The sequence below is a fragment of the Salvelinus namaycush genome, chromosome 17 (genome assembly GCF_016432855.1).
Source record: "Salvelinus namaycush isolate Seneca chromosome 17, SaNama_1.0, whole genome shotgun sequence".
Lineage (NCBI taxonomy): Eukaryota > Metazoa > Chordata > Actinopteri > Salmoniformes > Salmonidae > Salvelinus > Salvelinus namaycush.
This window is the reverse complement of record NC_052323.1, coordinates 35,225,919-35,239,152: the sequence shown is the minus strand read 5'-3', so window position 1 is coordinate 35,239,152 and position 13,234 is coordinate 35,225,919. Positions and strand designations below refer to the sequence as shown.

The 13,234-nt window shown below is 46.3% G+C and overlaps 1 protein-coding gene across 3 annotated transcripts in view; it reads left to right on the top strand.

Annotated features, from left to right (window-relative positions):
- The window catches only part of ctnna1 (catenin (cadherin-associated protein), alpha 1), a 252,692-nt gene that overhangs the window by 238,018 nt on the left and 1,440 nt on the right, over positions 1-13,234 (top strand). For 2 of the 3 annotated variants that reach the window (XM_039012638.1, XM_039012639.1), the window contains exons 18-20: positions 387-521; positions 12,032-12,061; positions 12,613-12,825. In XM_039012638.1, coding sequence (XP_038868566.1) covers positions 387-521; positions 12,032-12,061; positions 12,613-12,825 — 378 coding nt within the window. The remainder of the gene's footprint in view (positions 1-386; positions 522-12,031; positions 12,062-12,612; positions 12,826-13,234) is intronic. The other variant, XM_039012640.1, reaches the window with a different exon arrangement.

The following is a 13,234-nucleotide window of genomic DNA, read 5'->3' as shown; positions in this document are numbered from 1 at the left end:
CATCACCACTATCACATCTATCACCACTATCACCGCCACTACTACCATTACCATTACCGCCACTACTACTGCCATTACCGCCACTACTACATTACCATTACCGCCACTACTACCATTATCGCCACTCGCTCTCACTCGGTCTCTCCAGTGTCCAGACTGCCTGTATGTCCTAGTCTAACCCGTCTCTCTCTCGCTCTCTCTCTCTCTCTCTCTCTCTCTCTCTCTCTCTCTCTCTCTAGTGTCCAGACTCAGCCTGTAAATCCTAGTCTAACCCCGTCTCTCTCTCGCTCTCTCTCTCTCTCTCTCTCTCTAGTGTCCAGACTGCCTGTATGTCCTAGTCTAACCCGTCTCTCTCTCGCTCTCTCTCTCTCTCTCTCTCTCTCTAGTGTCCAGACTCAGCCTGTAAGCAGGACCTGTTGGCCTACCTGCAGCGTATTGCTCTGTACTGCCACCAGCTCAACATCTGTAGTAAGGTCAAAGCAGAGGTCCAGAACCTGGGAGGAGAGCTCGTGGTCTCTGGGGTAAGAACTGATGTGCTTTGTTACTAACACTTTACATGTGTAGTCTAGTGGTTAAAGCCAGGTAAGTCTCTTAAGAGTTTTGCACACCTGGATTGTACATTATTTGCACATTATTCTTTTTTAAATTCTTTAACCTCTGTCAAGTTGCTTGTTGATCATTGCAAGACAGCCATTTTCAGATCTTGCCATAGATTGTCAAGCCAATTTAAGTCAAAACTAACTAGGCCACGGAACATTCAATGTCGTCTTGGTAAGCAACTCCAGTGTATATTTGGCATTTTGTTTTATGTTATTGTCCTGCTGAAAGGTGAATTAATCTCAGTGTCTGTTGGAAAGCAGACTGAACCAGGTTTTCCCTAAGGATTTTGCCTGTGCTTAAATCTATTGTTTATTTTCATCCTAAAAATCTCCCCAATCCTTAACGATGATGAGCATACCCATAACATGATGCAGCCACCACCATTCTTGAAAATATGAAGAGTGGTACTAAGTGATATTGTGTTGGATTTGTCCTAAACATTACACTTGGTTTTCAGGACATAAAGTTCATTTCTTTGTCCAATTTTTTTTGTTGCCGTTTTACTTTAGTGCCTTCCTGCAAACAGGATGCATGTTTTGGAATATTTTTATTCTGTACAGTCTTTTCTGATTCAGCCTCGGTTTTCTCCAATCACAGCCATTAAACTCTTAACTGTTTTTTTTATTTGTTTTGTACCTCCATTTTTCTCCCCAATTTCGTGATATTCATTTACGATCTTGTCTCATCGCTGCAACTCCCCAACGGGCTCGGGAGAGGTGAAGGTCCAGTCATGCATCTTAACACCCACTCGATTAACCTGGACGCCAGGAAACACCGATCAACTGACGACCAAGTCAGCTTGCAGGTGCCCGGCCCGTCACAAGGAGTCGCTAGAGCGCGATGAGCCAAGTAAAGCGCCCCCGGCCAAACCCTCCCCTAACCCAGACAAGGAGTCGCTAGAGCGCGGTGAGCCAAGTAAAGCGCCCCCGGCCAAACCCTCCCCTAACCCAGACAAGGTGTCGCTAGAGCGCGGTGAGCCAAGTAAAGCGCCCCCCGGCCAAACCCTCCCCTAACCCAGACAAGGAGTCGCTAGAGCGCGGTGAGCCAAGTAAAGCGCCCCCCGGCCAAACCCTCCCCTAACCCAGACAAGGAGTCGCTAGAGCGCGATGAGCCAAGTAAAGCGCCCCCGGCCGAACCCTCCCCGAACCTGGACGACACTCGGCCAATTGCGCGCCGCCGGACTCTCGGTCACTGCTGGTTGTGATACGAATACCAGGCTGTGAGGTCACTGCTGGTTGTGATACGAATACCAGGCTGTGAGGTCACTGCTGGTTGTGATACGAATACCAGGCTGTGAGGTCACTGCTGGTTGTGATACGAATACCAGGCTGTGAGGTCACTGCTGGTTGTGATACGAATACCAGGCTGTGAGGTCACTGCTGGTTGTGATACGAATACCAGGCTGTGAGGTCACTGCTGGTTGTGATACGAATACCAGGCTGTGAGGTCACTGCTGGTTGTGATACGAATACCAGGCTGTGAGGGCACTGCTGGTTGTGATACGAATACCAGGCTGTGAGGGCACTGCTGGTTGTGATACGAATACCAGGCTGTGAGGGCACTGCTGGTTGTGATACGAATACCAGGCTGTGAGGGCACTGCTGGTTGTGATACGAATACCAGGCTGTGAGGGCACTGCTGGTTGTGATACGAATAACAGGCTGTGAGGGCACTGCTGGTTGTGATACGAATACCAGGCTGTGAGGTCACTGCTGGTTGTGATACGAATACCAGGCTGTGAGGTCACTGCTGGTTGTGATACGAATACCAGGCTGTGAGGTCACTGCTGGTTGTGATACGAATACCAGGCTGTGAGGTCACTGCTGGTTGTGATACGAATACCAGGCTGTGAGGTCACTGCTGGTTGTGATACGAATACCAGGCTGTGAGGTCACTGCTGGTTGTGATACGAATACCAGGCTGTGAGGTCACTGCTGGTTGTGATACGAATACCAGGCTGTGAGGTCACTGCTGGTTGTGATACGAATACCAGGCTGTGAGGTCACTGCTGGTTGTGATACGAATACCAGGCTGTGAGGTCACTGCTGGTTGTGATACGAATACCAGGCTGTGAGGTCACTGCTGGTTGTGATACGAATACCAGGCTGTGAGGTCACTGCTGGTTGTGATACGAATACCAGGCTGTGAGGTCACTGCTGGTTGTGATACGAATACCAGGCTGTGAGGTCACTGCTGGTTGTGATACGAATACCAGGCTGTGAGGTCACTGCTGGTTGTGATACGAATACCAGGCTGTGAGGTCACTGCTGGTTGTGATACGAATACCAGGCTGTGAGGGCACTGCTGGTTGTGATACGAATACCAGGCTGTGAGGGCACTGCTGGTTGTGATACGAATACCAGGCTGTGATGGCACTGCAACACTGAGATTCAGTGCCTTTAAACTGCTGCACTACTCGGGAGGCCACAACTCTCTAACTGTTTTAGTCATTATTGGCCTCGTGGTGAAATTCCTGAGCGGTTTCCTTCCTCTCCGGCAGCTGAGTTGGGAAGGATGCCTGTATCTTTGCAGTGACTGGATGCATTGATACACCATCCAAAGTGGAATTAAAAACTTCATCATTGCTCAAAAGGATGTTCAAGGTCTGCTTTTTTCCTCATTTTTACCCATCTACCAATAAGTGCCCTTCTTTGTGAGGCATTGGAAAACCTCCCTGGTCTTTGTGGTTGAATCTGTGTTTGATATTCACTGCTCAAACTGAGGGACCTTACAGATAATTGTATGTCTAGGGTACATGGATTAAGTAGTTGCTAAACACTATTATTGAACACAGTGAGTCCATGCAACTTATTATGTGAGTAGTTAAGCACATTTTTACTCCTGAACATATTTAGGCATCGTCATAACGAAGGGGTTGAATACTTAATGACTCAAGACATTTCAGCTTTTCATTTTGTATTATTTATTGTTACTAACACCATACATACTGTGGCCCACTTTGTTACTAACACTGTACATACTGTGGCCCACTGTGTTACTAACACTGTACATACTGTGGCCCACTGTGTTACTAACACTGTACATACTGTGGCCCACTGTGTTACTAACACTGTACATACTGTGGCCCACTGTGTTACTAACACTGTACATACTGTGGCCCACTGTGTTACTAACACTGTACATACTGTGGCCCACTGTGTTACTAACACTGTACATACTGTGGCCCACTGTGTTACTAACACTGTACATACTGTGGCCCACTGTGTTACTAACACTGTACATACTGTGGCCCACTGTGTTACTAACACTGTACATACTGTGGCCCACTGTGTTACTAACACTGTACATACTGTGGCCCACTGTGTTACTAACACTGTACATACTGTGGCCCACTGTGTTACTAACACTGTACATACTGTGGCCCACTGTGTTACTAACACTGTACATACTGTGGCCCACTGTGTTACTAACACTGTACATACTGTGGCCCACTGTGTTACTAACACTGTACATACTGTGGCCCACTGTGTTACTAACACTGTACATACTGTGGCCCACTGTGTTACTAACACTGTACATACTGTGGCCCACTGTGTTACTAACACTGTACATACTGTGGCCCACTGTGTTACTAACACTGTACATAATGTGGCCCACTGTGTTACTAACACTGTACATACTGTGGCCCACTTTGTTACTAACACTGTACATACTGTGGCCCACTTTGTTACTAACACTGTACATACTGTGGCCCACTTTGTTACTAACACTGTACATACTGTGGCCCACTTTGTTACTAACACTGTACATACTGTGGCCCACTTTGTTACTAACACTGTACATACTGTGGCCCACTTTGTTACTAACACTGTACATACTGTGGCCCACTTTGTTACTAACACTGTACATACTGTGGCCCACTGTGTTACTAACACTGTACATACTGTGTAGTCTAGCTTTACACTGTGTTACTAACACTGTACACACTGTGTAGTCTAGCTTTACACTGTGTTACTAACACTGTACACACTGTGTAGTCTAGCTTTACACTGTGTTACTAACACTGTACACACTGTGTAGTCTAGCTTTACACTGTGTTACAAACACTATATATGCTGTGGTCTGCTTCTAGAGCCGCTGACCGCGGTACACACATACCAGTCGGGATGGGTTCAAATCCCACCCAGGGCTCTTCTGACTCACACCTGGCCTTCTCTTCTCTCCACTGTTCTATCTGTGTTTTAGAAAACTATGTGTGAGAATTACGCTGAATGATAAGAACTGGCTACCACATTGATCTGCCTTGTCAGGCTGGGAAATGGGATACACTTTGATCTGCCTTGTTAGACTGGGAAATGGGTTACACTTTGATCTGCCTTGTTAGGCTGGGAAATGGCTAACACTTTGTTGTAATTAATTCTGCCAAATTGCTAACTACCTGGTACCAAATGATCAATAAATAACACTGTAAATTAAGTGGAAACTGATACATTAATTTAAAAAATGATTATCATGTTAGATAACCTGCCATGTAAATGTGCTCCAATAGTCAAAACATCTAATTTCCATCCACATTCTGCTACCTCATAGTAACCTAGGGGTCCATCTACATTCTGCTACCTCATAGTAACCTAGGGGTCCATCCACATTCTGCTACCTCATAGTAACCTAGGGGTCCATCCACATTCTGCTACCTCATAGTAACCTAGGGGTCCATCCACATTCTGCTACCTCATAGTAACCTAGGGGTCCATCCACATTCTGCTACCTCATAGTAACCTAGGGGTCCATCCACATTCTGCTACCTCATAGTAACCTAGGGGTCCATCCACATTCTGCTACCTCATAGTAACCTAGGGGTCCATCCACATTCTGCTACCTCATAGTAACCTAGGGGTCCATCCACATTCTGCTACCTCATAGTAACCTAGGGGTCCATCCACATTCTGCTACCTCATAGTAACCTAGGGGTCCATCCACATTCTGCTACCTCATAGTAACCTAGGGGTCCATCCACATTCTGCTACCTCATAGTAACCTAGGGGTCCATCCACATTCTGCTACCTCATAGTAACCTAGGGGTCCATCCACATTCTGCTACCTCATAGTAACCTAGGGGTCCATCCACATTCTGCTACCTCATAGTAACCTAGGGGTCCATCCACATTCTGCTACCTCATAGTAACCTAGGGGTCCATCCACATTCTGCTACCTCATAGTAACCTAGGGGTCCATCCACATTCTGCTACCTCATAGTAACCTAGGGGTCCATCCACATTCTTCTACCTCATAGTAACCTAGGGGTCCATCCACATTCTGCTACCTCATAGTAACCTAGGGGTCCATCCACATTCTGCTACCTCATAGTAACCTAGGGGTCCATCCACATTCTGCTACCTCATAGTAACCTAGGGGTCCATCCACATTCTGCTACCTCATAGTAACCTAGGGGTCCATCCACATTCTGCTACCTCATAGTAACCTAGGGGTCCATCCACATTCTGCTACCTCATAGTAACCTAGGGGTCCATCCACATTCTGCTACCTCATAGTAACCTAGGGGTCCATCCACATTCTGCTACCTCATAGTAACCTAGGGGTCCATCCACATTCTGCTACCTCATAGTAACCTAGGGGTCCATCCACATTCTGCTACCTCGTAGTAACCTAGGGGTCCATCCACATTCTGCTACCTCATAGTAACCTAGGGGTCCATCCACATTCTGCTACCTCATAGTAACCTAGGGGTCCATCCACATTCTGCTACCTCATAGTAACCTAGGGGTCCATCCACATTCTGCTACCTCATAGTAACCTAGGGGTCCATCCACATTCTGCTACCTCGTAGTAACCTAGGGGTCCATCCACATTCTGCTACCTCATAGTAACCTAGGGGTCCATCCACATTCTGCTACCTCATAGTAACCTAGGGGTCCATCCACATTCTGCTACCTCATAGTAACCTAGGGGTCCATCCACATTCTGCTACCTCATAGTAACCTAGGGGTCCATCCACATTCTGCTACCTCATAGTAACCTAGGGGTCCATCCACATTCTGCTACCTCATAGTAACCTAGGGGTCCATCCACATTCTGCTACCTCATAGTAACCTAGGGGTCCATCCACATTCTGCTACCTCATAGTAACCTAGGGGTCCATCCACATTCTGCTACCTCATAGTAACCTAGGGGTCCATCCACATTCTGCTACCTCATAGTAACCTAGGGGTCCATCCACATTCTGCTACCTCATAGTAACCTAGGGGTCCATCCACATTCTGCTACCTCATAGTAACCTAGGGGTCCATCCACATTCTGCTACCTCATAGTAACCTAGGGGTCCATCCACATTCTGCTACCTCATAGTAACCTAGGGGTCCATCCACATTCTGCTACCTCGTAGTAACCTAGGGGTCCATCCACATTCTTCTACCTCGTAGTAACCTAGGGGTCCATCCACATTCTGCTACCTCATAGTAACCTAGGGGTCCATCCACATTCTGCTACCTCATAGTAACCTAGGGGTCCATCCACATTCTTCTACCTCGTAGTAACCTAGGGGTCCATCCACATTCTTCTACCTCGTAGTAACCTAGGGGTCCATCCACATTCTGCTACCTCATAGTAACCTAGGGGTCATCCACATTCTGCTACCTCATAGTAACCTAGGGGTCCATCCACATTCTGCTACCTCATAGATAACCTAGGGTCCATCCACATTCTGCTACCTCATAGTAACCTAGGGGTCCATCCACATTCTGCTACCTCATAGTAACCTAGGGGTCCATCCACATTCTGCTACCTCATAGTAACCTAGGGTCCATCCACATTCTGCTACCTCATAGTAACCTAGGGGTCCATCCACATTCTGCTACCTCATAGTAACCTAGGGGTCCATCCACATTCTGCTACTCATAGTAACCTAGGGGTCCATCCACATTCTGCTACCTCATAGTAACCTAGGGGTCCATCCACATTCTGCTACCTCATAGTAACCTAGGGGTCCATCCACATTCTGCTACCTCATAGTAACCTAGGGGTCCCATCCACATTCTGCTACCTCATAGTAACCTAGGGGTCCATCCACATTCTGCTACCTCATAGTAACCTAGGGGTCCATCCACATTCTGCTACCTCATAGTAACCTAGGGGTCCATCCACATTCTGCTACCTCATAGTAACCTAGGGGTCCATCCACATTCTGCTACCTCATAGTAACCTAGGGGTCCATCCACATTCTGCTACCTCATAGTAACCTAGGGGTCCATCCACATTCTGCTACCTCGTAGTAACCTAGGGGTCCATCCACATTCTTCTACCTCGTAGTAACCTAGGGGTCCATCCACATTCTGCTACCTCATAGTAACCTAGGGGTCCATCCACATTCTGCTACCTCATAGTAACCTAGGGGTCCATCCACATTCTTCTACCTCGTAGTAACCTAGGGGTCCATCCACATTCTTCTACCTCGTAGTAACCTAGGGGTCCATCCACATTCTGCTACCTCATAGTAACCTAGGGGTCAATCCACATTCTGCTACCTCATAGTAACCTAGGGGTCCATCCACATCGTGCTACCTCGTAGTAACCTAGGGGTCCATCCACATCGTGCTACCTCATAGTAACCTAGGGGTCCATCCACATTCTGCTACCTCATAGTAACCTAGGGGTCCATCCACATTCTGCTACCTCATAGTAACCTAGGGGTCCATCCACATTCTGCTACCTCATAGTAACCTAGGGGTCCATCCACATTCTGCTACCTCATAGTAACCTAGGGGTCCATCCACATTCTGCTACCTCGTAGTAACCTAGGGGTCCATCCACATTCTGCTACCTCATAGTAACCTAGGGGTCCATCCACATTCTGCTACCTCATAGTAACCTAGGGGTCCATCCACATTCTGCTACCTCATAGTAACCTAGGGGTCCATCCACATTCTGCTACCTCGTAGTAACCTAGGGGTCCATCCACATTCTGCTACCTCATAGTAACCTAGGGGTCCATCCACATTCTGCTACCTCATAGTAACCTAGGGGTCCATCCACATCGTGCTACCTCGTAGTAACCTAGGGGTCCATCCACATCGTGCTACCTCATAGTAACCTAGGGGTCCATCCACATTCTGCTACCTCGTAGTAACCTAGGGGTCCATCCACATTCTGCTACCTCATAGTAACCTAGGGGTCCATCCACATTCTGCTACCTCATAGTAACCTAGGGGTCCATCCACATTCTGCTACCTCATAGTAACCTAGGGGTCCATCCACATTCTGCTACCTCATAGTAACCTAGGGGTCCATCCACATTCTGCTACCTCATAGTAACCTAGGGGTCCATCCACATTCTGCTACCTCATAGTAACCTAGGGGTCCATCCACATTCTGCTACCTCATAGTAACCTAGGGGTCCATCCACATTCTTCTACCTCATAGTAACCTAGGGGTCCATCCACATTCTGCTACCTCGTAGTAACCTAGGGGTCCATCCACATTCTGCTACCTCATAGTAACCTAGGGGTCCATCCACATTCTTCTACCTCATAGTAACCTAGGGGTCCATCCACATTCTGCTACCTCATAGTAACCTAGGGGTCCATCCACATTCTGCTACCTCATAGTAACCTAGGGGTCCATCCACATTCTGCTACCTCATAGTAACCTAGGGGTCCATCCACATTCTGCTACCTCATAGTAACCTAGGAATGTGTTCCAAATGGCACCCTATTTCGTATATAGTGCCCCTCTTTTGACCAGGGAATAGGGCCCTGGTCTATAGTAGTGTACTACATAGGGAATAGGGCCCTGGTCTAAAGTAGTGTACTACATAGGGAATAGGGCCCTGGTCTAAAGTAGTGTACTACATAGGGAATAGGGCCCTGGTCTAAAGTAGTGTACTACATAGGGAATAGGGCCCTGGTCTAAAGTAGTGTACTACATCGGGAATAGGGCTCTGGTCTAAAGTAGTGTACTTCATCGGGAATAGGGCTCTGGTCTAAAGTAGTGTACTACATCGGGAATAGGGCTCTGGTCTAAAGTAGTGTACTACATAGGGAATAGGGCCCTGGTCTAAAGTAGTGCACTATATAAGGGATACAGGTAGCTCAGTGTACTATAAAGTGAGAAGTAGGCTCTGGTCTAAAGTAGTGTACTACATCGGGATTTAGTGTGCCATTTGTGTCGGTGAGTAGACACTGACCATTTTGAAACAAGTCAACTTTTAATAACTAAGGTAATATGTCCACCTAGATTTCCTTCCTTGATATGACAAGTCTTATCCCAACCAAACTGAACAAAATGTATTTTACCCTTTTTTCAGTGAGTCATATTATAAAATACATGTTTCTTCATCCTTCTGTCCGTTAAAAATTGCTCTGAATTTATCCACCGGTTGCTTTTCTCAATTTCAAAGCAAAACTGTAATTTAATCTTTCCTAGCCTCATTGAATAGCTGAATTTAAACTTAATAACCCAAGAAATAGGCTTCCCCGTTAACTAATGATTTACAGCCGGTGTTTGATACAGATAATAGCAGAATAAATAAATAAGATGAAAGAAATAATAACAGTATTATAAAAGGCTTATTTGCATCCCAAATGACACCCTATTTTCTACATAGTGCACTACTTTTGACCAGTGCTCGCTCACAGGGCTCTGGATCAAAAGTAGTGCACTAAATAGAAAATAGGGTGTCATTTTGGACACAACCTTTTTATATAAAGGCTACCCTTCTCTGTTTCCTTTTCCTATTTTCTTGTTAAGAGACTAGTGTCCCAAAATACCGTCCTTTCTCCCAGCAGTTTAATTACTGGCTTAAAGAGATACTTCAGGATGTTTGCCATTTTTATGCCTCTGCACCTTTGTAGAGTCCATTCCCCGGTGGAGTGAGGTCGTTCTGAGGGCAAAATATGTATGGAAGAGGTTCCATTTGGAGCACAACCCTGGTCCTGCTCCAGACTTATTTCAGTATACCCTGTTCACCACATGGTCAATCTGCTGGATGTTATACCCTGTTCACCACATGGTCAATCTGCTGCGGTTATTCAGTATACCCTGTTCACCACATGGTCAATCTGCTGCATGTTATTCAGTATACCCTTGTCACCACATGGTCAATCTGCTGCGTGTTATTCAGTATACCCTGTTCACCACATGGTCAATCTGCTGCATGTTATTCAGTATACCCTGTTAACCACATGGTCAATCTGCTGCATGTTATACCCTGTTCACTACATGGCTCAATCTGCTGCATGTTATGCAGTATACCCTGTTCACCACATGGTCAATCTGCTGCGTGTTATTCAGTATACCTGTTCACCACATGGTCAATCTGCTGCGCTGTTATTCAGTATACCCTGTTCACCACATGGTCAATCTGCTGCGATGTTATTCAGTATACACCTGTTACCCACATGGTCAATCTGCTGCATGTTATTCAGTATACCCTGTTCACCACATGGTCAATCTGCTGCATGTTATTCAGTATACCCTGTTCACCACATGGTCAATCTGCTGCGTGTTATTCAGTATACCCTGTTCACCACATGGTCAATCTGCTGCGTGTTATTCAGTATACCCTGTTCACCACATGGTCAATCTGCTGCATGTTATTCAGTATACCGCTGTTCACCACATGGTCAATCTGCTGCATGTTATAACCCTGTTCACCATGGTCAATCTGCTGCGTGTTATTCAGTATACCCTGTTCACCACATGGTCAATCTGCTGCGTGTTATTCAGTAATACCCTGTTCACCACATGGTCAATCTGCTGCATGTTTTCAGTATACCCTGTTAACCACATGGTCAATCTGCTGCATGTTTCAGTAGACCCTGTTCACCACATGGTCATCTGCTGCGTGTATTCAGTATACCCTGTTCACCACATGGTCAAATCTGCTGCGTGTTATTCAGTATACCCTGTTCACCACATGGTCAAATCTGCTGCATGTTATTCAGTATACCCTGTTCACCACATGGTCAATCTGCTGCGTGTTATTCAGTATACCCTGTTCACCACATGGTCAATCTGCTGCATGTTATTCAGTATACCCTGTTCACCACATGGTCAATCTGCTGCGTGTTATTCAGTATACCCTGTTCACCACATGGTCAATCTGCTGCATGTTATTCAGTATACCCTGTTCACCACATGGTCAATCTGCTGCGTGTTATTCAGTATACCCTGTTCACCACATGGTCAATCTGCTGCATGTTATTCAGTATACCCTGTTCACCACATGGTCAATCTGCTGCGTGTTATTCAGTATACCCTGTTCACCACATGGTCAATCTGCTGCATGTTATACCCTGTTCACCACATGGTCAATCTGCTGGATATACGACAGTCACACAGCTGCAGCCTCGTCCTGCTCTGAAGCCTTTAGCCCGAGGCTCCATCATGTTGCACCTGACTTCTACAGTTCAACTATTAACGTTCAAGTTCCCTCTCTCCCTTTTCCCTTTTACAGGAGGTATCCCAAGCATTCCTAGAGAGCCAGGTATTCCCAACCCCACCGCAGATACAGTACAGTAACATTCAGATTGCAGGCCCAAACACCAACCTATTCCCTATTATAGTGCGCTACTTTTGACCCAGAGCCTTAGGTCTTCTTGACCTATGTGCCCTAGTCAAAAGTAGTGCACTATAATAGGGAATAGGAGGCCATTTTTGGGACGTAGCCTGAGACATTGGCCAAAGCCAGACACATAGGATCATATGAACTCAGTGTCCCTCTGATCAGTGAGGGTGGTGGTGGGAAACATTACAGGTGGAAATACAGGTTGTCTCTTACTGCTGATCTGGGGTCAGATATCAAGTACTCCCAAATGGCACCCTTAATGCCTATAATAGTGCACTACTTTTTCACCAAGGCACCTTGGGGTCGTTTGGGATATATCTATATGGTTATACTGTATAATGTTCCCAAGGTCAAGGTTATCCTGGGGAGATACAGTTAGTTATCTGATCCTAGAGCTGTGGTTAAGAGGACAACTTCTACCTCAAGCACTGGCTAACCTTGTCTCCTCTCTCTCTCCCCTCTTCCTCCAGGTGGACAGTGCTATGTCTCTGATCCAGGCAGCTAAGAACCTGATGAATACAGTGGTGTCCACGGTCAAAGCTAGCTACGTGGCCTCCACTAAGTACCAGAAGTCCATGGCCATGCAGTCCCTCAACATGCCTGCTATCTCCTGGAAGATGAAAGCCCCAGAGAAGAAACCTCTGGTCAAGAGAGAGAAGCAGGAAGATGGATCCAGCAACAAGGTAATGGGAATCATGTTAAAGCTGAGATCCCCCCCCCCCCAGGTGTTATTGTTTTAAAAGGAGGATCTGAGCGTTCAGCATCTTGGTAAAAAAAAACAAGAGTACAAACTCCTCTGTTCTATTGCACATGCAATATTGTCCGGGGGGGGTTGTGTTTTATGTTTTAATATCGCAAACTGATGTGGCAGTTTCACAGCTCAGGATTCCAGTTGTAATCATTTGTATAATCCCCTGCACAGTTGCCTGTCGGTGTCCGGGACACAGATTTAACATAGTCCCGGACTAAAAAAATTTCAATATAGACTCTCCATTGAGAATATTTTTTGGGTCCATAAACCCATCCCTAATATGTTCTTATTTATGGCCTGTAAGTATATTTTATTGAACCCTTTTTTTTTTTACCAGGTAA